Source organism: Microcaecilia unicolor, chromosome 7 (genome assembly GCF_901765095.1).
Source record: "Microcaecilia unicolor chromosome 7, aMicUni1.1, whole genome shotgun sequence".
Lineage (NCBI taxonomy): Eukaryota > Metazoa > Chordata > Amphibia > Gymnophiona > Siphonopidae > Microcaecilia > Microcaecilia unicolor.
Window position 1 is genome coordinate 171,656,027 of NC_044037.1, and position 23,844 is coordinate 171,679,870.

At 44.6% G+C, this 23,844-nt stretch overlaps 1 protein-coding gene across 1 annotated transcript in view; it reads right to left on the reverse strand.

Annotated features, from left to right (window-relative positions):
* Positions 1–23,844, reverse strand: part of NBEAL1 (neurobeachin like 1) — a 502,828-nt gene that overhangs the window by 227,862 nt on the left and 251,122 nt on the right. Inside the window, 2 exon segments of the mRNA XM_030208867.1 lie at positions 8,969–9,122; positions 11,077–11,252. Coding sequence (XP_030064727.1) covers positions 8,969–9,122; positions 11,077–11,252 — 330 coding nt within the window.

A 23,844-nucleotide genomic window follows, 5' to 3' on the forward strand; every position in this document is an offset into this window, starting at 1 on the left:
GGCAACCTGGTTGTCTGTCTGAATTTGGATAATTTGGTGGGACAGCCGATCTCTGAAAGCCTTCAGAGCGTTCCAGACCGCTCGTAACTCCAGGAGATTGATCTGCAGATCGCGTTCCTGGAGGGACCAGCTTCCCTGGGTATGAAGCCCATCGACATGAGCTCCCCACCCCAGGAGAGACGCATCCGTAGTCAGCACTTTTTGTGGCTGAGGAATTTGGAAACGGCGTCCCAGAGTCAAATTGGACCAAATCGTCCACCAGTACAGGGATTTGAGAAAACTCGTGGACAGGTGGATCACGTCCTCTAGATCCCCAGCAGCCTGAAACCACTGGGAAGCTAGGGTCCATTGAGCAGATCGCATGTGAAGACAAGCCATGGGAGTCACATGAACTGTGGAGGCCATGTGGCCAAGCAATCTCAACATCTGCCGAGCTGTGATCTGCTGGGACGCTCATACCCGGGAGACGAGGGACAGCAGATTGTTGGCCCTTGTCTCCGGAAGATAGGCACGAGCCGTCTGAGAATCCAGCACTGCTCCTATGAATTCGAGTCTCTGTACTGGGAGAAGATGGGACTTTGGATAATTTATCACAAACCCCAGTAGCTCCAGGAGTCGAATAGTCATCTGCATGGACTGTAGAGCTCCTGCCTCGGATGTGTTCTTCACCAGCCAATCGTCGAGATAAGGGAACACGTGCACTCCCAGCCTGCGAAGCGCTGCTGCTACTACAGCCAGGCACTTCGTGAACACTCTGGGCGCAGAGGCGAGCCCAAAGGGTAGCACACAGTACTGGAAGTGACGTGTGCCCAGCTGAAATCGCAGATACTGCCTGAGAGCTGGCAATATCGGGGTGTGCGTGTAGGCGTCCTTCAAGTCCAGAGAGCATAGCTAATCGTTTTCCTGAATCATGGGAAGAAGGGTGCCCAGGGAAAGCATCCTGAACTTTTCCTTGACCAGATATTTGTTCAGGGTCTTAGGTCTAGGGTGGGACGCATCCCCCGTTTTCTTTTCCACAAGGAAGTACCTGGAATAGAATCCCAGCCCTTCTTGCCCGGATGGCACGGGCTTGACCGCATTGGCGCTGAGAAGGGCGGAGAGTTCCTCTGCAAGTACCTGCTTGTGCTGGAAGCTGTAGGACTGAGCTCCCGGTGGGCAATTTGGAGGCTTCGAGGCCAAATTGAGGGTGTACCCTTGCCGGACTATTTGAAGAACCCAACGGTCGGAGGTTATAAGAGGCCACCTTTGGTGAAAAGCTTTCAACCTCCCACCGACCGGTAGATCGCCCGGCACGGATACGTTGATGTCGGCTATGCTCTGCTGGAGCCAGTCAAAAGCTCGTCCCCTGCTTTTGCTGGGGAGCCGTAGGGCCTTGCTGAGGCGCACGTTGCTGACGAGAGCGCGCGCGCTGGGGCTTAGCCTGGGCCGCAGGCTGGCGAGAGGGAGGATTGTACCTACGCTTAACAGAAGAGTAGGGAACAGCCCTCCTTCCCCCATAAAAACATCTACCTGAGGAGGTAGATGCTGAAGGCTGCCGGCGGGAGAATTTGTCGAAAGCGTTATCCTGCTGGTGGAGCTGTTCTACCACCTGTTCGACTTTTTCTCCAAAAATGTTGTCCGTTCGGCAAGGGGAGTCCGCAATCCGCTGCTGGATCCTATTCTCCAGGTCGGAGGCACGCAGCCATGAGAGTCTGCGCATCACCACACCTTGAGCAGCGGCCCTGGACGCAACATCAAAGATATCATATACCCCTCTGGCCAGGAATTTTCCGCACGCCTTCAGCTGCCTGACCACCTCCTGAAATGGCTTGGCTTGCTCAGGAGGGAGCTTGTCCACCAAGCCCGCCAACTGTCGCACACTGTTCCACATATGGATGCTCGTGTAGAGCTGGTAGGACTGAATCTTGGCCACGAGCATAGAGGAATGATAGGCCTTCCTCCCAAAGGAGTCTAAGGTTCTGGAGTCTTTGCCCGGGGGCGCCGAAGCATGCTCTCTAGAACTCTTAGCCTTCTTTAGGGCCAGATCCACCACACCAGAGTCGTGAGGAAACTGAGTGCGCATCAGCTCTGGGTCCCCATGGATCCGATACTGGGATTTGATCTTCTTGGGAATGTGGGGATTAGTTAATGGCTTGGTCCAGTTCGCCAGCAATGTCTTTTTTAGGACATGATGCATGGGTACTGTGGACGCTTCCTTAGGTGGAGAAGGATAGTCTAAGAGCTCAAACATTTCAGCCCTGGGCTCATCCTCCACAAACACCGGGAAGGGGATGGCCGTAGACATCTCCCGGATAAAGGCCGCGAAAGACAGACTCTCGGGAGGAGAAAGCTGCCTTTCAGGGGAGGGAGTGGGGTCAGAAGGAAGGCCATCAGACTCCTCGTCAGAGAAATGTCTGATGTCCTCCTCCTCCTCCCACGAGGCCTCACCATCGGTATCAGACACAAGTTCACGAACCTGCGTCTGAAGCCGTGCCCAACTCGACTCCGTGGAAACACGGCCATGGTAGGAGCGTCGAGAGGTGGACTCCCTCCCCAGCACCGGCGAAGCTCCCTCCGCCGACGTCGTCGGGGAGTCTGCCTGGGAGGCGGCCGTAGCCGGTACCGCAAGTGGTACCGATACCGGAGACCTCACCTCGGGCAAGGGGCCAGCCGTCGCCTCACTCGACGGTACCGGTGGCGCAAGCACCCCCGGTACCAGAGGAGAAGGGCGCAACAGCTCTCCCAGAATCTCTGGAAGAATGGCCCGGAGACTCTTGTGCAGAGCGGCTGTGGAGAAAGACTGGGAAGCCGATGCAGGCGTCGAGGTCAGAGACTGTTCCGGGCGTGGAGGCAGTTCCGGGCTGTCCAAGGGGGAGCGCATTGACACCTCCTGAACAGAGGGTGAGCAGTCCTCCCGATGCCGATGCCTACTGGGTGCCGACTGCCTCGGCGACCCAGAGCTCTCAGTACCGAAACGGGAAGGAGACCGGTGACGATGCTTCTTTTACTTCTTCAAGCGAAGCATGTCACCGGAGCTTCCCGGTACCGACGAGGACATAGAATCCAACCGTCGCTTCCTCGGGGCCGAGGCCGAAGAAGGTCGATCTCGGGGGGGCTGTACCGCAGGAGCCCTCAGGGCAGGGGGAGACCCACCCGAAGGCTCACCGCCACCAGCAGGGGAATGGACAGCCCTCACCTGCACTCCAGACGAAGCACCACCGTCCGACGACATCAGCAATAGCGGAGGTCCCGGTACCACCGACGTCGACGCAGCCTTTCGATGTCTCGGTACCGACGATGCAGGAGGTAGAAGCCTCGATGCAGTCGATGCCGATGCCGATGCCGAGGTCGAAGACTTCGATGCTGTCGACGTCGATGCACTCGATGCGTCCCATACTGTTGTTGTCGAAGAGCCCGAGAACAACGCGTTCCACTGGGCCAATCTCGCTACCGGAGTACTCTTTTTCAAAAGAGCACAAAGACTGCAGGCCTGCGGGCGGTGCCCAGCCCCCAGACACTGAAGACACGAAGCGTGCCTATCAGTGAGCGAGATTACCCGGGAGCACTGGGTGCACTTTTTGAAGCCGCTGGAAGACTTCGATGACATGGGCGGAAAAATCACGCCGGCGAAATCAAAATTCGCGATGACGAAAGGCACCAAAAAGAAGGGAGAAAAAACCCGTACCGAGGCCAAAAAGGCCGGTCCCGAAAGCAAAAGGAAACTTACGCGGGGAAAAAGCTGGAAACACGGGAAAGGGGTAAAGACCGATCGGTCTCTTTTTTCTTTTTTTTTTTAGCGAAAATCGCGAAGACGCGCGAGGTCAACTTGAGGGGCACGAAACAGCGGCAAAACACGACCGTCCCGAGCGCGGACAAAAGAAGACTGACGAACACGAGCCGGTTCGGGCGGGAAGACGGTCGCGCATGCGCGGTGCGCATGGGCGCGCGAGGGCTAGCAAAGGCCTTTGCTAGTGAAGATTCCGATTGGAGGGGGCTGCCGTGGACGTCACCCATCAGTGAGAACAAGCAGCCTGCTTGTCCTCGGAGAAAAACTTTTTACATCACTGTATGTGGATTAAGTATCTTCTGTCAAGAGTCTTGACTACATATTTCAAACTTACATTTAAAAATACATTCAAATCCCTCAATGGGGTACATAAAAAAAGTATAAAATTCTTACCATTTGCTCCTAACTGGATTATTAAAATGTTTCTGTAAGTATTATATATCCACATTTAATAAACAACCTATTATAACTGATTATTTACCTCTGTGTGCCAATATGTAATGAAACAAATCACATTACTACTAAAATCAATTTGCATCTATATGGACCCAAAATATAGGTACTAGAAGAAAGGGAAGGGTTCCACTATTGCAGTATTCTTTATTTGGGTTTTCCCAAGAAAACCATAGCTAGCATTCAATTGCTCCAAAATATAGCTTCTATAAAACAAAATTTCATACAGCTACTCCACTAATGAAATCATTGCACTGGTTACCAATAGTAGCTAGATTAGAATTTAAATGGTTATTTTACTTTTAAAATTTTGCATGGGTATAGTCCTTACTATATAACATCTTATTTGCAACTTAATACTAGGATTTGCTCCTCCTGATTAATATTAATAAAATAAAACTTCCTTATGCTTCAGCTGTCAGACTGATACCCACTTGGACAAGATTATTAGAAGAAATTGCCTTAAATATAAGAGTTTTAAATTTAGCTCTGTTTTATAATGGTGGCTGGTGACGAAGTGGTGTGACGTGATCACATCTTTTGCAAACTTCTATCAGTCATGCTGCAACATTCTGAATCAAATGGAGCTGGTGCATACCCTTTGTACTCAGAGCAATGTAGAGTGCATTACAGTAACCCAACCATACCATCATGGCATGAACCACTGTGAGAAAACCTGCATTCTCGATGTAAGGAAAGAGACAATGTGGTTGTGGAAGAAGATTGAGGTTGCTCCTAAAGCTTGCTTTGAGGGATCATTAAGTGTTGATTCTTATAACAGGAGACATCAACCTTCACCTTGAGGATACTAACCTAACAAACGTATGTGAATGCAGGGACTTCCTCCAACTATGGGAGCTTCACTGGCCAAATATGCAACCCACCCATATTAAAGGACACACACTAGACATCATTACATACAAATTCTCATCGGAACTAAATCTCACACTAACAGATACCAAATGGACAGCTATTCCATGGTCCGATCACTACAAAGCAAACCTTTCCCTTCATTGGCGAACAAAAGACTCACAACATAAACAAGAACAACTAACCTACACCACGAGAGGCAAAATAGACCTGCTAACATTCTGACAACAATTCTACAACAATGAATGGACAGCACCAACAGACTCATCCCAATTTCTTCATGAATGGGACAACAGATGCAGAATCATATTAGACAACATAGCACCACTTCAAACCAGAATCTCACATAGAAAAAACTCAATACCATGGTTTAATGAAGAACTGAAAGAACTAAAAACACAAGTCAGAAGATTAGAACGAGCATGGAATAAGAAAAAAAGACGACTCTGCATTTAATGAATGGAAGCAACTACAAAGAAAATACAAATACACCATCAGACAGACTAAAAGATCATATTATAAAACTAAAATCGGGAAAGGGCAACAAGGATATACATAAACTCTTCCAACTCATAAATAATCTACTAAATACCACGCCGGTTACTTCTAACAACATAGATACCCCATCAGCAAACAAACTTGCAAATTATTTCAAAGAGAAAATTATAAAGCTACGAACTATGATACCCAGCAACACAATTGACTATGTAAACCTCCTTGAGTGTCTAGACCCAATACATGGGGAATATCCAGCAGACCGATCATGGACCAACTTTGACTCACTATCGATCGAAAACATCTCTCAATCACTCAAAAGATACGCCAAATCGCAATGCAAATTAGACATCTGTCCTAGTAATCTTATAAGATCTGCCCCTCAACAATTCATAACAGACCTCACGAGACACCTGAACTACATGCTACAAAATGGTCTCTTCCCAAAGGATAAAGGAAATATTCTACTCACTCTGTTACCTAAAGACGCAAAGAAAAGTACAAGTGACTTAACCAACTATCGCCCAGTAGCATCTATCCCGCTGATAACCAAACTTATGGAAGGGGTAGTGACAAAACAGCTCACTAACCACCTAAATAAATACTCAATTCTGCACGAATCTCAATCAGGATTTCGATTGAACTACAGCACAGAAACAGTACTAGTAACTTTAATGAATAAATTTAAGCAAACAATAGCAACTGGCAAGAACATACTCCTCCTACAATTTGACATGTCCAGTGCCTTCGACATGGTCAACCATGGAATATTATTACACATCCTGGAATACTTTGGAATTGGAGGTAACGTTCTTAACTGGTTTAGAGGATTCCTAACAACAACTAACGCAGTGATATCAGCCCCATGGATACCTGAATGCGGAGTTCCCCAAGGATCCCCCCTCTCACCAACCCTCTTTAACCTAATGATGATACCCCTAGCTAAGCTATTAGACAATCAAAATCTCAACCCATACATATATGCAGACAATGTCACGATTTACATCCCATTTAAACATGACCTAAAGAAAATCACCAACGAAATCAACCAAAGCTTCCAAATCATGCACTCCTGGGTGGATGCATTTCAGTTAAAACTCAACGCAAAAAACACAATGTCTTATACTCACCTCACAACAAAATACAAATAAATTCACCACCATAACCACCCCAAACTTCCCTCCCCGTCTCAAACAATCTGAAAATTCTGGGAGTTACCATTGATCGAAATCTCACACTTGAAAACCACGTGAAGAATACAACTAAGAAAATGTTCCACTCCATGTGGAAACTCAAAAGAGCAAAACCTTTCTTCCCAAGGGCCATTTTTCGGAACCTGGTACAGTCAATGGTATTAAGTCACCTGGACTATTGCAATGCACTTTATGCTGGCTACAAAGAACAGACCATCAAAAAACTTGAAACAGCCCAGAATACCGCAGCCAGACTCATAAGAAAAACAAAATATAAAAGTGCAAAACCCCTAAGAAAGAAATTACACTGGCTCCCACTCAAAGAACGTATCGCGTTCAAGATCTGCATGATGGTTCATAAAATCATTTACAGAGATGCCCCGACCTACATGCTAGACCTTGTGGACCTGCCACCCAGAAATGCTAAAAGATCTTCTTGCACCTTTCTTAATCTACACTTCCCCAGCTGTAAAGGATTAAAATACAAACTAACACATGCGACCAGCTTTTCCTACATGAGTACGCAGCTGTGGAATGCACTGCCAACTCACTTGAAAACGATCAACGAACTAAGCAACTTCCGCAAATCTCTGAAAACCTCTCTCTTTAACAAGGCCTACCACGAGAACCCATAACTAACTACAACACAACATCTATCTACCTTTATTCAGAATGTATCTTTCTATAACTGCTTGACCAAATCCTCTTGTTCTCCTTGACGTCTTTGTAACACCAATTATATTCTTTACCCTGGTATGGCGATGCCATAACAGGTCTTTGTAAGCCACATTGAGCCTGCAAATAGGTGGGAAAATGTGGGACACAAGTGCAATAAATAAATAAATGTACCCAAAGGTTTCTGACCTGCAATTTAAGGGACGTTTGTAGTTCCCAAAAGGGATTATGTCAGATATGTGACTGCTTATAGTAAGGTCTCATAGGAGATCAGTTTTACTTGGGTTCTTGCAAGGATTTTTGTTTTTAGCCCATTCTTGAATTGTTGTTAAATAGGTAGTCAGTTTATTCAGGACTGTAGGTAGATCTGGGTTCAATGGGTATGAATAGCTAAATGTAATGGTGGTGATGAGGTGCTGCCAAACAATATGGACTGTTGCCTATATAAGTGTCACTGATACCTGTTTCTGCCCTCTGTTGGCTTCCTTTCTGAGTTGTTTTTGTGCATCACTTAGTCCTTTCTGAGTTGTTTTAGTGCATCACTTAGAAATAGTCACATCTCTTTAGCAGCCACTGAATTGTGTTTTATGGAACCAGACACAGCAAATAATATTAACAAGGTATCTACTATGTTTTATGGTGCTTTATGTTATTTTAGCATGACAACATACCACTGTTTACTAAGCCACACTAGTTGCTGCCATGCGCTAATGCCGACACAGCCCATTCACTTTGAATGGGCTGTGTCAGCACTGCCGCACAGCAGCTGCTAGCGTGGCTTAGTAAAACCAAGCCATCATGCAGATCTTGAACGCGATACGTTCTTTGAGTTACCACCCGGATACCATGTGGCCCTTTCGGTAATTTCATTTTTTGATATGCATCTGCTAGGCGCACCAGTTATTTTCTGGCGCGCGGGCAGTAATCATTCTACGCGCATAGACCGTTACCGTGCGAGTCCTTACCACTAGGTCAATTGCTGGCGGTAAGGTCTCAGACCCAAATGAACTCATGGCAATTTTCATTTTGCTGCACGTCCATTTTCAGCAAAAATTTTAAAAAGGCATTTTTTACAGGTGTGTGGAAAAATGGATCTGTGTGCACCCAAAACAAGTATCTACACTACTGCAGGCCATTTTTCAGCGTGCCTTTGTAAAAGGGCCCCTTAATCAATCAGGTCGTCACATATTGTTTCCATGGATTCAGAACCAAGAAAAGACTTTTAATTATGGGAAAATAAAGTTTTGATTCTATATTACTGGAGAAACAAGCATTGGCTCAGTTGACCAGTATTTTCTCATATGACAGCAGAAGAAATAGAAGCAGGATGCCACTTGCCTGCTAAAAGTTAATTGTTAGAACTTAGCGTTATCAAATACATTAACTTACTGAAACCAAAAGGCACATCTTCTTTTCTATAACTAACTACCTTCACACACAAATGTTTAGTTAATTTCACAGCTACAGGTCATTCACACACAAACTCTCGTCTTTGGAGGCTGGTGTCACCCAGTACCTTCTCAGTCCACAAACTGGAACTGACAAATCCTTCAGCCTGCAGGAAGTCCTGCACAATGTGTAGAAGCTGGACAGCATTTTCAGCGTGGCCCAGACGACCTTTCATTTCTCTGTTATCAGTTACTGCCCATTCTGGCATCTTCTCCAGCAAACTGAATAAAAACAAATTACATTTTAATTTACATATTACAGACTTTATATGTTTTTCCTACTTCCCCACAAAGTCCTCTCTGCACCCTATTACTTTCAGATTATACCAGAATATTTAACCAGATTTATAAAGTTTTGTTTGCTGATGTCCTGAAGAGTGAGGCAGCAGTCAACAATGTGACTATGAGGGGCATAATCGAACGCGAACGCCCATCTCCATGGGCGTCTATCTCCGAGAACGGGTACGTGAAGGAGCGGGACAAACCATATTTTCGAAAAAAATGGGCGTCCATCTTTTTCCCGATAATACGGTTTGTGCCCGGCAAATGCATCGGATTTGTGCGGATTTGAGCTGGGCGGTTTCGTTTTTCAGCAATAATGGAAACCAAAGGCGCCCAGCTCAAAAATGACCAAATCCAAGGCATTGGGTCATGGGAGGGGCCAGGATTCTTAGTGCACTGGTCCCCCTCACATGCCAGGACACCAACCGGGCACCCTAGGGGGCACTTGTAACAATTAAAAAAAAAGTTAACTACCTCTGAAGTCCATAGCTCCCTTCCCTTGGGTGCTGAGACCCCCAAATCCCCCCCCCAACCCACTGCCCACAACTCTACACCATTACAATAGCACTTATGGCTGAAATGGGGCACCTAGATGTGAGTACAGTGGGTTTTGGGGGCGGTTTGGAGCGCTCCCATTTACCACCACAAGTGTGACAGGTAGGGGGGGATGGGCCTGGGTATTTTGTCAGAGTTAAGCCTGAAGTCCACTGCACCCACTAACAACTGCTCCAGGGACCTGCATACTGCTGTGATGGAGCTGGGTATGACATTTGAGGCTGGCATACAGGCAGGGCTGGAAAAAAAAAGTTTTAAAGTTGTTTTTTTTGGGTGGGAGGGGGTTAGTGACCACTGGGGGAGTCAGGGGTGGTCATCTGGTCATTTAGGGCACTTTTTTGGGACTTGTTCGTGAAAAAAAAGGGTCCAAAAAAAGTGACCCAAATTCGCGCTAAAAACGCCTTTCTTTTTTCGATTATCGGCCAAGGACGCCCATCTCTCCTCTGCTGATAAACACGCCCCAGTCCCGCCTTCACCATGCCTCTGACATGCCCCCGTCAACTTTGGCCGTTTCCATGACAGATTGCAGTTGAAGATGCCCAAAATCGGCTTTCGATTATACCGATTTGGGCGCCCACGGGAGAAAGACGCCCATCTCCCGATTTGGGTGGAAATATGGGCGTCTTTCTCTTTAGAAAATAAGTCAGTATGTGGAACAAAAAATATATCTTATGCTTAGAGGAGCTATGATTGCTACAAGACTTATTTCTAGTCTGCAGTGTCACTTTATTTACTCAGATTTTTCCTATACCTTAAGCAAGAACAGTACTGCAGGAATCTCTAAAGATAAACAATGGGCAAACTGCAGTAAAAAAAAAAAGTATCACTTAATAATGTAGGAGGACCAGAGTTTCCTGTTTCTATTCATCTTTTTGTCGTATTAACATTTTAATACATTCAATATGGATCCTTATAAGCACCACAATGAAAATGACTATTCAAGAGCAATCCCAAGGATGTGGAATGCCCTCCCTTTAGAGATAAAATATCCAGAGGACTCATACTTTTCAGCACCTTTTAAAGCCTTGATTGTTTGAAGGATATACATGAAAACATGTACATAAACCCTAGTTTTACAAGAGTACTGTAGGGGTGTGTTGTCACTGTATTCTATTTCTAAGTGATGTGTTTATTTTATTTTGATATGTCGTATTTATGATAGTGCTGTTCACTTAATTATGGTCATGTTATGCTTTGTATTATTTTATGTTTATTGCTATTTTATGTTTTATTGATTTCCTGATTTGCTTTATAAGTTTTGATGAATGAAATAGCTGAATATAACTTTTAAATTAAATTAAAATTATTGCTTTCTGGATTATTTTGTACATTTACTCACTTAAGTTTGATTCTGTCCAAGGGTCGCAGCAATTCATTGGACATCCCTAGTTTGGTCAGGGCAGAAAATACTTGTCCCCTCTCAATCCAAGTGGCATCGTCAGATTTGTCCAGCCCCTTCCACATCACACAGAGCAGTATATCTGTCAGCAACTGCACCAGCTCCTCCTCACAATCCTAAAAGGAGCAAGAAAGTTTTTTTTTAATAATCTGGAATGTCAGGGTCAATTAGAAACACTGAGGCCAATATTTCAAAGATATATCCAGGTAAATTTGGGAGTTACCTAAAGATTTGGTTTTAAAAATCCATCGATCTTTCTCCTACCAACTGGAAAACGTTTGTAGGGGCATTTTGGGCAGGCCAGGGGCACAGATTCAGTTTATCTGGATTGCACTGCATATTGGCACTATCCAGCCAAATTTATCCAAATCTGCTTTATCTTTATCCAGTTAATTTTAGCCAATTATATTCAACAGCACTCTAACCAGGTAAATATCTGGTTAACGTTTCCACAAACTATACTACTTAATATTGGTCTTCTGATGAACAAAGTGGATGGCTAAACTAAAGCCAATGATTCTCAGGTTTTTAAGTTTCAGTACAACAGCAGGCCTCAAATAACAAATTACTTTAATAATAGCCTCTGGTTGCAAACAGGAGAATAGTGTAGGAATTATGTTTATATCGATCAGTTCAGTTTAGCAATTAGAAGTCATTTTATATGAATTCAGTTATTGTGTTTGATTCTTTTTTTTTGTTTCAATATTTTTATTGGATTTCAATACAGTACAAGCGATAAGCAACAACTATGCAACAGGAACCATAAATGGTTGTATAAGGCTAATAAAAAGGAAAAGAAAAGGGAAAAAAAAACACATCACATGCAAATGCCATATACATCTAAAGAACAGTGGCTAATGATATTACCTTAATCTACACCTCTCCAACTGCAAAGGTATTAAGTACAAATCCTTTTTAGGTAGCCAGCTTTGGAATGCTCTACCAAGACCTACCCGTACCATTAACAGCCTTTGGCCCTTCAGAAAAGCACTGAAGACCCATCTTTTCAAGATAGCCTACCCTAACGACCCAATTTAACCAAACCTTGTCCACATGATTCTTATTGACAATAGTTATACATTGACCATGTTTCCCATTATCCTTTTGCCATCCCATATCCATTCCTTTCCATCTTTCTACGCCTACCTCCCAACGCTCATTTCCTTCCGAACCCAATTCCTCCTATGTTTACTTACTTATCCGTTAACCCCATTAGTTTTGCGTTTACCACAAACTGTATGTTCTTCTTACGACTTTGTAATTCTTTATATTGTTACTATGTAAGCCACATAGGCAGTAGAACAAGAGGACATGAAATGAGATTGAAGGGGGGCAGACTCAAGAAAAATGTCAGGAAGTATTTTTTCACGGAAAGAGTGGTGGATACTTGGAATGCCTTCCCGCGGGAGGTGGTGGAGAGGAAAACGGTAACAGAATTCAAACATGCATGGGATAAACGTAAAGGAATCCTCCTCAGAACGAAGGGATCCCCAGAAGCTTAGCCAGCGGTGGGAGGCAGGGCTGGTGGTTGGGAGGTGGGGATAGCGCTAGGCAGACTTATACGGTCTGTTCCAGAGCTGGTGGTGGGTGGCGGGGCGGGTGGTTGGGAGGTGGGGATAGTGCTGGGCAGACTTATACGGTCTGTGCCCTGAAAAAGACAGGTACAAATCAAGGTAAGATATACACAAAAAATGGCACATGTGAGTTTATCTTGTTGGGCAGACTGGGTGGACCGTGCAGGTCTTTTTCTGCCGTCATCTACTATGTTACTATGTTACATTGAGCCTGTCATGTGTGGGAAAGAACGGGGTACAAATGTAATAAATAAATAAATAAATAAAAGAAAATAAATAAATAAATATTAAGCACAGATTGGTACAGTTTGAAAGTAAGATTCAAGTGGAGACCATTTCTCCTCATGCAAGGCAAACTGATTTTTTTGTGAGATATGTTTCGTATTTATAGGTTTGGAACAATAAATTCCACCATTTCTGATATGTGACCTGGGCCAGGGATTTCCAGTGTAAAAAAAAAAAAATCACCTTCAGAGCCAATGAAAGCATGGTATTAACAATTGTACATTCATTAGGTTTTAAACTGTTCTGGAAGCAGCGGTCTTTAAGTATCACATATTTATAAGATATTGAACCCGAAAGGTGGAATACATCTGCCAACAGGGACCAAATATCTTTCCAGTAGTTTTGAATGCATGCACAATCAAATATGAGGTGTTTAAGATTGCCTTGCTAAGACTGACAAGACCAACAAAGGTTAGACTTTGACGGGTCAATTATATGGAGTCTAAGAGGTGTCCACAATGCCCTATGCATGGGAAAGTACATAGATTGTAACGCCGATGAAGATTTGGAACATTTAAACAAGGATCTCCAAGTCAGCTCCCTTAGACTATCTGAACTAGACTCCTGAATATCTTCTTCCCAGCATTTACGTAGACCTGCGCATCTAGAGGGGGAGCTTCCTAACATCAATTTGTATATATGAGAGGCGACATGCCCTGTGTGCTGAACCCGATAACTAATGGTGACAATTTCAGGTACTTGTAGCATTTGCTGAATGTAAAGTTTACTCTTTTTAAGCATAGAGCTAAGCTGCAGCCATCGGTAGAACTGAGAGCCTGTTAATGGAAACTCCATACTCATATCTGAAAAGGATTTCCACACTTGGCTTTTAACATCAATAAAATCTTTAAGGGCCCATATTCCTATGCATTGCCATTGGGCCCAAGAGACTTGCTTATTATCAATTTTAAACCTGGGATTGTTCCAAATGGTCGTAAGTGACGTTACTGACCATGGGGTATCTAAAGAGTTGTCAAAGGGGGAAAGCAGCCTATGGGTAGTTCTGATACTTGGGTTGGAGACAACAGCATTGGGGAGACACATATCAATTAGGTATGTGTGTGATAAGGGGTCTAGAGTAGAACGCTCAAAAAAAGCCATCTGGGTAACGAGGCCGCGTTCAAAGGAGCAATCCATTCCAATCCCTGATGTAGGACGAAAGCCTTGTGGTATAGCAAAAGGTCAGGGAATTTAACGCCACCTTGCAGTTTAGACATTTTTAATTTATATAAAGCAATTCTGGGTATTTTAGAATTCCATAGAAAATTGGATAGTAACTTTTCAAGCCGCCTATAAAAGGAGCAAGGAAAGAGGAGAGGGATCATACTCAGAACGTAGGTAATTTTGGGCACTAACATCATCTTAATATTGTCCAACCTCCCCCACCAGCTAAGCTTTAAGGGAAACCACTTTGACGTAGCAGAGTCAATTTTTGCACGTATTTTGTCAAAGTTAAGCTTGATGGTGGTTGGGAGGTCTCTATCAAAATAAACACCAAGGTATTTAATGGAGGTAGCTAACCACTTAAGGGGAACATCTTGAATAGAGAAGGAAACGCAAACATCATTCAAGGGCATTAGTTCTGTTTTGTCCCAATTTATTCTATAGCCGGAAATACTTGAGAATAGGGAGATTAGACTAATAAGGAAGGGCCTTTCGCGATGGCTGCGGATTGGTGAGGTATAACAAAATATCATCTGCTTATGCGGAGAACTTGAACTCTTCCGTACCCAGAGCGATACCAGTAATGTCTGTAGATTGGTGGATACCCGTTAGCAGGGGCTCTAGGGCCAGGTTAAATAACAACGGAGAAACAGGGCAGCCTTGCCTGGAGCCCCTATGCAAAGTAAACGGGTCAGAAAATTCGTCATTAGCAACAATACGAGCTGAGGGCGATGAGCACAGTAACTGTAACATGCGGGTGAAAAATTCCAGGAAACAGAGTTCTTATTTGTATCAAAAAATTCAGTGGATTTTTGAGAAATGTGTTGGAGGAATGATGCATCCGATAGCAGAGTGGTGTTAAGTCTCCAAAGGGCTGCTTTAGACCGGGAAAGGGACCAGTCAAGATCGCAGGATACTGCTGCATGGTCAGAAATTGCTATATCATGGATCTCAGCATGGGGATCGAATCCTTGGTGCCCAAAAAATAGTCTAGTCTGGAGTATATGCAGTGAGGAACTGAGAAGAAAGAATAATCTCTGGATGTTGGATGAAGTAATCTCCAAAGATCAGCCCAACCATTGGCGCGCATGAGGTCGTTCATCGTGGTCCTAACTTTGAGCTTAGCAGGCCGACAATTGGAAGATCTGTCTAAATAGGGATCAAGAGGGAAGTTGAAATCACCTCCAACGACGGTGTTACAGACGAGAGCATTCGGGCCAGACAGATTGACTTCATGGAAAAAGTTGGGATCGTTAAAATTAGGGGGGTATTGATTAATGTAATGGGTTTGTTTTCAAGGGTTCCTTCTAATTGGGACCATCTTCCTTCATTATCATGAGTGTGAGAAACAAGCTGGAAGGGCAGGGCTTTGAGTAGAAGAGTGATTACACCATTTTTTCCTGCCTTTTGCTGGGCTAGGATAACACTGGTCAAACCATTTACCCATGAGCTTAAGACTTTCTTGTGCATCCAGATGAGTTTCTTGTAAGAAGCAGATGTCCACCTTTTTTTTCCTCAGGTAAATTATAAGTTTCTATCTTTTAATGGGACTAGAGATTCCTTTTATGTTAAGGGAAAGTATTCGCAGTAGCATCGTGAAAGCTATTGGAGGGCGTTACAAACCATGCTGTGCTGATCCAAAAAGCGTATGCATGTAAATAAAAATGGTAAACTAAGATGAAGCTCCTCAAAAAAACAGAGCAAAACCAGACAGAAATAGCTCGCGACTGCCAAAAACAAAACAAAAATAAAAAAACAAACATGCTGCATTTGGAAAGAATGGAACAGAAGAAGGCGAAGCCATTAAGGGGCACATGAGTCCTGCACGGATTGCAAGGAGAGCCTAAGCCAGCCAAACAATAACTATGGGCTACAAAACCCTTCACATAACTGCCAGATAAGAAAAACTCTGCTGAGTACTGTCAATTTGTAGAACAAGCTTTACTGTCTAATACTTTTTGCAGGTCAGCAGGATCAGTGTAGTGCTTAGTGCTGTTCCGAAGCGTTACATGCATGATGGCCAGATACAGGAGACCATACTGAGCACCCAGAGCCTTCAACTTAGGGCGCATTTGTAGAAACAGACTGCGCCTCTTAGCAGTGGCTTTACAGAGGTCAGGGACTAGCAGGAGTTTTGCCTTGCCGTAGACCACAGGAGATTTGGCTCTTACAGCACTCAGAACTGTCATCATTTGATCATGGCATCCAAATTTGACAACTACTGGGCAGGGATAATTTTTCCTGGGTACAGGGCGCATTGTAACTCGGTGTGCCGGTTCTATGTCAACAGTGAAATCAGGAGGAAGCGCCTCAATGCTCTTAAAAAGTATTTTTAAGAATAGGATTAGATAAAAGTATTTTTAAGACTAGGATTAGATCATTACCCTCAGACTGCTCAGGGATGCCCAATATCCTGATATTGTTCCGCCTTAGGCGATTTGAAAGATGCTCAATCTCCCGCTGCATCTGATCTATCTTATTTAACTTCCGTGATGTCTCCTGTTGAAAGTTGTCGTGGGCAGTCATCCTGTCCTTTAGAAATTTGTGGTGGGCATTAAACTGTGTAAGTCGGATGGAGATTTCAGTAAGCACCGCCTTAATTTCGACGGTGGAGGTGAGGTTTTGTTTCATCAGGTCACGCAGCGCTTTAATGTCTTCAGCAACCGACGCTGTGTTCTCGCTGGGCAATGGCATCTGGAGCGCGGTACCTTCAGATTTATTCCGTTTGGAGGCTGGGTGGGAAACGGAGGAGCTGTCGCTTCTGGTGGTTTTAGCTGCCATTGGTTCCGACCTTGAAACGCCAAGCAGGGTCAAGGGGGGAAAAAAAAGTCTGAAACTGGCTGTTATGGCTTTATATTACTGTGGCTGGCGAGAGGAGCAGTTCTAAGCGTCCATGCAGGTAAGAGCGCGTGCCCCCCCCCAACAAAACCTTCTCCATTGTCTGATGTCAGCTCCTGATTGTAGCATCCTGACTCAACATTTCATTGCAGTTTATTTTTTTACATTAAACAAAAAAGTAATGAGTAAGAAATTCCTCCTTATGTACTCAATATTAATCCATGCATTTTTCAGTTCCTTACTGTCACAAAATGCCTAGAGCCCACCTGGGGGTTAACCCTATGGCCACCTAAAGGGCCTATCCCAGCACTGTTCAGGTCCACTACCACCTGTGCAAGTGCTTGTGCTGTACTCTGGCATAACCTTGCTCTCACCTGCTGGGTTACTCTTGCTTCTGGGCCAGTCTCCCACCTGTAACTTAATTCCCTAGTGGTTTCTAAGTACAATAAGACCACACTACCAGGGGTCCCACAGTTCCTAGAAAGCACCCACAGACCCAAACACAAACCACCAGGATTCTTAATCACTCCAGGACAAACAGAGCTAATAAATGAATTGATTTGTTATCATAACAAGTTAGAACAATGAATGGATGAATAGGGTGTAATTAGCAGACAATAACAGGTAAACAGAAATTAAACTTATTCACTACCTGAGCAGTACCTGGAGAATTCAGGAAAATTAACTGCTCACAGTCTTTGAACAGGGCCTCACTCCCATTCTGAGACTAAAGATTTCCAGCACATTCAATCAGAGCCCAGAGCATAAACACTGAGGGGCTTCTAATCAATAGCAGTGCAGATTACTTCTCCTCAGCTTAGGTGGGAAAAAGAAACTGTCACTTCTGTAACAACTTTAGAAACAAAGGGCAGACACCATCTGCTGGCTAAACAAGGGAAATGCATATCATAAAAAATAGCTATACAATTTACACGCAGGAAAATTCCCTGTTTCGCCACACTTACCCTTCCTAAAGCTCAATCTAGATGTCAGTGCTTTAGCTTACTGGTTATAATACAGAGGTGTGAAACTTGACAGTCACTATCATTGTGTAACTTTCAGTTTATTAATCTTCGCATGCTAAAATAAAATTTACATGTTCTTGTAAGCATGTCTTCAATACAATGCTATGTATACTGAACACTGTTACAGAATCCTTTTAAAAAACATAACTCTTAAGTGAGGTTAGGAAAAATCCTAATATTCTGACTGCCAACGGAGCAGTAAATATGCTCCATAGGCTTAGGACTGCAAAAATTATAGTGTTAAACCTGTCACATTTGCTTATCTGTGGATGAATATGTATTGATTTTAGAGTTGCATGCAATTGCATTTTATGGACATTAATTTATTCTGTTTTGGTTCAATTTTATTTTTGAATTGTTTGGGGTTTTTTTTCTTATAATGTGAAGAGTTTGTAATCCACTCTGAGCTCAAGAGGGATGTGGCAAAATATAAATGCACTTGCTTTAACTCTTTCTAAGATGATAACAAATTAAGTGACTCGCATTATTATCTTGATATCAGTGAAAGAAAAATGTTGCAGTATTTAGCCTATAAATGAGAAGACACGAGGAGGAAAAGCAGGGATACTTACCTGTAGCAGGTATTCTCCGAGGACAGTAGGCCATTCATTCTCACATGCAGGTGACATCCATATTGCCCAGTGATGAACACTTGAAATAGTGTACTACAGTTTTAAGACACACGCTAGCATCCCCACCGCACATGCATGAGTGCCTACCTACCCGCTGCGAGAGCATGGGACCAGCGGTACAACAGAATAGTTATCAGGTCAGGAGACAACTTCAAGGGGAAGTGGGAGAGTATGTGAGAATGAATGGCCTGCTGGTAAAGATTAAGTACCCCTGCTTTCTCCGAGTACAAGCAGGCCATATTATCACATATGGAAATCCCTAGCTACCAGGCTCACCGAAAACAACAGTAAGACAATAGGACCTTGCAAACGGCAAGGTGAAAAATGAATTAACCTGAAACTATACACATACTATGTGATAGTGCAGTCTGGAACAAAACAAAACATGCCAGGGTGGAAGTGGGGACGTGGAGTTGGATTCTAGACCCAAACAAATGCTGCAGAACTGTCTGTTGTGATGTATAGGATAACCTCCTGGTCTCCCTGTTGTCTTTTCATAGCTTATTGCCCTGAAAATACTAAAGGGAGAAGAATTTACCTGGATAGCTGGGTGTGTGTCCCCGGGAATGATGGTAGCAGGAGAAGTGCATGCAGAATTGCCAAGAGGGCAGATTCCCCGGGTTCTAAACTCTTCCCCAGTAGTGCTTAGTGATGTCTTTCTCAGGACAGACACAGAACCCCTGGAAGAGAGAAAACCTGGCATGGCGTCAGGAAGGGAGGTGCTCTACACCTGTAGTGCTTTCCTGGAGGGAAAGGAGTCTGCCCTTAGGGACATGCCAGGACTTAGATCCAGCCTATGCTCATGACTCAGTAAGCAGCATACCCTGGGAGATAAAGTGAGACTTGAAACAGGTGGGGCCCGTTTCAAGGCACCATGGTAAAAACCCTGCTGTTATCTGAGAAGGGAACAGGAGAAGGAGTAAGTGGGCTACCCAACCCAGGGGAAGAGGACTCTAATGTTAATGCAGTGCCTGGTCAGTGAGAGAAGGGAAAAGAATTGGTGCCCTATCCTCACCGGGGAAATGCTGTTGTGGGACAGAGACTGACCTGCCTGAAGAGAGAGAGGGGGTCAGGCTCAGCCATGTGAAGGGTGCAGAGACTATTCCTGAGCAGTCCTAGCCTGTGGCTGAGAAAAAGAACTGATGTCCATTCCTCACTGGGGAAAAGCTGTTGTGGGACAGGGACTGACCTGCCTGAAGAGAAACAGGTCAGGGTCAGTCATGTGAAGGGTGCAGAGACTGTTCCTGAGCAGTCCTAGCCTGCAGCTCTGATAAAGAACCTGGTGCCTGGTCCTTACCAGGGAAAGTTATCATGTGAAAGGGACTGACCTGCCTGAAGAGAGAGAGAAGAAATCAGGGAGCAACTGCCTTAGTGAACGAAGTTTGCTCTGAGAAGGAGGGAACAGTTGCTAGTGAGGAGAATATGGGAATTTTCCCTGTACAACCCATATCCTCAGTATCAGCCTTGTGGAGGGTGCAGAGATTGCTCTTGAGGCAGTCCTAGCCAATAGCTGTGATCCGTTTGGGAAATCACTTGGTCAGAGAGAGGTTCATTAAGGGCATAGCTCTACGCTGTGTCCTAGAAATACTGGTTCAAACTTACGAGAAACTTATAAACTACTATGGATTTAAACTGCAAGCTTGGTTAAGGAAGAAAAGTGAAACCCTTCCTGTGCTGTTTTTGCATGAATTCTTTTGGGTTTGTTTTTTTTGTTTTGAATCCTAAGGCACATTTCAGAGGGACTTGTGCTGTGTTTTGGAGACTGAACTCTGCTTATGGAATCTAATTCTTTGTGCTGAATAAAAACCCTTTATATTTTGGAACCTGGTTGTGGTGTGAGTGTCTGAGCTGCAGAACTCGAAATCCCGAACCACAGCAGGATCTGTATCAGAGGGATTTTTCCTGACTTCTTCAAAAAGAAGCGTATGAGGGAGCAGACCTGGTGATACAGACCATGCCATGCTCTGGTGTGACATTACACTGTCCAAATCGACCACTGTATCGGGTATCATGTTCTAGGTAATAATGAGATGTGAATGTATGGACTTATAGAGGCTGAACGCAAATGGGCTACCACACAGCCATGGCCCTGACATTATGAGCCTTGACACGACCCTCAAGAGTCAATTCAGCTTGGATGTAAGTAAAAGAAATGCAATGTCAGCCAATTGGAGATTGTGCATTTCCCGATGGCAACCCCCATACTGTTGGGATGAAAAGAAACAAAAAGCTAGGTAGACTGTCTATAGGGCCTAGCCTGCTCCAAGTAAAAGGCCAATGCTCTTTTTCAGTCCCAGGTGTGCAGTGCGCTCTCGCCAGGATGGACATGAGGTTTGGGGGAAAAAAGGTTGGAAGAACGATTGGCTGGTTCAGATGGAATGACACCACCTTAGGCAGGAAATTAGGGTGCGTGCAAAGGAGTATTCAGTTAAGATGAGATTTAGTGTAAGGTGGATCTGCTAGCAGGGCCTAAAGCTCACTGGCCAGTGAGTTGAAGTAACAGCCTCTAAGAAAATGACTTTTCAGGTCAAGTACTTCAGATGACATGAATCCAGCAGCTTGAAAGCAGCTTTCATCAGTGGGTTTTAAGCTTGTAAAACTGTATTAACTACTTCTTGAAGTGTATTTCTCTAGTTTGGCCAGCAGGTGATATATGTTTATGTTTAAAGCAGTTACAGAGAACTGACTGTTCCCTCTTTATTTATTAATTAATTATGATTTATTTACCACCTTTTTGAAGGAATTCACTCAAGGCGGTGTTTAGTAATTAGTTAACACAGATAAGAGGTAACCTGCAGTGATGTGGCCAGCTGTTTTTTAAAACTTGTTCTGGGCTCTGATTGGCCCAGGAGCTCAAAATTCAGCTAGGATGTACTGGCTTTTTCTCCAGTCTTAGCCAGGGAAAAAAGAGAGAAGGATCTCTTTGCTGAGGCCCGGTAACAGTTATATTTGATAACCTGTGAACAGTTATATGTCCTGATCTCCCCAGGTACTAGTTAGATAGTAGTTTTATAATTGATCCATATTTCAGTTACCTGTTATTGTTTTGCTGATTGCACCTTTTCTGTTTATTGTTCTATTTTTTCCTGACAATAAACATTTTCAGTTTATTGCCTCTGCTTGTCTGGACTGATAAAGAATCCTAGTGGTATGTGTGTTGGGTCTGTGAGTGCTTTCTGGGAACTGTGGGACCACTGGGAGTGTGGCCCCTAGTAACCTAGAAATCACTGGGGATAATCTGAGAGCAGAAGACTTGCCCAGAGGCATTTGGGACCCAATCAGTGGGAGAAGGGTGCTAGTGTAGAGCACAAGTGGCAGGTGCAGGTGGACCTGAGCTGTGCTAGGGATAGACCCTCTAAGTGGCCGGGAGGGGGTGGCAGCTCAGGTGGTGGTTAGGCGTTTCATGACAACAATGTTAAGGTCCCATGACAAAGGCGGAGGTTTGATGGGGGGGGGGGGGGCTTCAACAATTGCAAACCTCTCGACGCAAACAACTTGAGGCTGTCCAGAGATAGGTTTACCCTCTATACAGTGATAGTAAGCACTAATTGCACTGAGGTGAACCCTTACAAAATTGGTCTTACCCTCACATAAGACTGCAAACCATTTGAAAGAGTAGCACTTCTTGGTGGAACCTTTCCTGGCAGCCAAGACCTTGGAGATACCCTCTGGAAGATACAAGGTAGCAAATTCTAAGCTGTCAACATCCAGGCTGTGAGGGCCAGGGACTGGAGGTTTGGATGGGGAAGAGATCCCTTGTTCTGCATTAAGAGTTGGAAAACACTCCAATCTCCAAGGTTCTTCGGAGGATAATGCCAGAAGAAAAGGAAACCAGCTCTGCCTGGGCCAATAAGGAGTAATCAGAATCAAGGTCTTTTGGTCTTGCTCGAGTTTCAGCAAAGTCTTCCTCACAAAAGGGATGGGAGGATATGCATACAGAAGACCGTTCCCCCAATGTAGGAGGAAGGCATCACACGCTAATCTGTTGTGTGCCCTGACCCTTGAACAGTACTGAGGGACTTTGTGGTTGAACAGAGTGGCAAAGAGATCCACCAAGGGTGTGCCCCACGCTCAGAAGATCTCACGGGTAACACTTGTACTGGGTGACTACTCATCTGGCTGCATGACCCTGCTCAAGTCTGTTGACCAGGGTGTTGGATTTGCCTGCCAGATACATGGCCCTGAAAAATATCCTCTATACATCCCAGTGCCACATCAAGAACAGTCTGCTGACATAGAGGGTATGATCCAGTACCCCCCCCTGCTTGCTGGTGTAATACATTGCAACTTGATTGTCCATTTTAATGAGTACAATTTGGTTGAACTATCTCTGAAAGCCTTTAGAGCATTCCAGATTGCTCATAGCTCCAGGAAGTTGAAAATCCAACTCCTGAGCTGACCAAGTACCTTGGGTTTGAAGCCCATCCACATGAGCTCCCCACCCCAGGCGGAATGCATCCTTTGTCAGCACTTTGAGGATGAGCAATTTGGAACGGAAGTCCCACAGTCAAATTGGTTCAAATTGACCATGAGAAGAGACTGAACCAAATCCTGTGTCACTTGGATGACACCAGCTAGGTTCCCAGAAGCCTGACATCACTAGGAAGCTAGAGTTCACTGGGCTGTTCTCATGTGAAGACATGTCATGAGTGAGACATGCACTGTGGAAACCATGTGGCCTAGCAACTTCAACACTGGCCAAATTGTGACCTGCTGGCAGGCCTGAACTCAAATGGCAAGTGTGACGAGTATCTGCCTTTGGCACAGGAGGTTAGGCTCGTGACTGTGGTGTGTCTAGTAGGGCTGCAAAAACTCCAACTGCTGAACTGGGAGCAGATGGGACTTGGGGTAGTATAAAACAAACCCTAGTAGCTCTAGCACCCAAATAGTTCTCTGCATGGACTCCTGAGTACCATCCTTGGATGTACTCACCAGCCAATCACCCAGGTAGGGAAACATATGGACACCCAGTCTTCATAGCAATGCTGCGACTACTGTTAGACACTTGATGAAAAACCTGGGAGCTGACGTGAGATCAAATGGCAAAATCTGAGATACTTCCTGTGGCCTGGAAGTATCGGGATGCGAGTGTAGGCATCTTTGAAGTCCAGAGAGCATAGTCAATCTTTTTCTTGAATCACTGGGAGAAGGGTGCCCAGGAAAACACTCCTGAACTTTTCTTTTACCAGG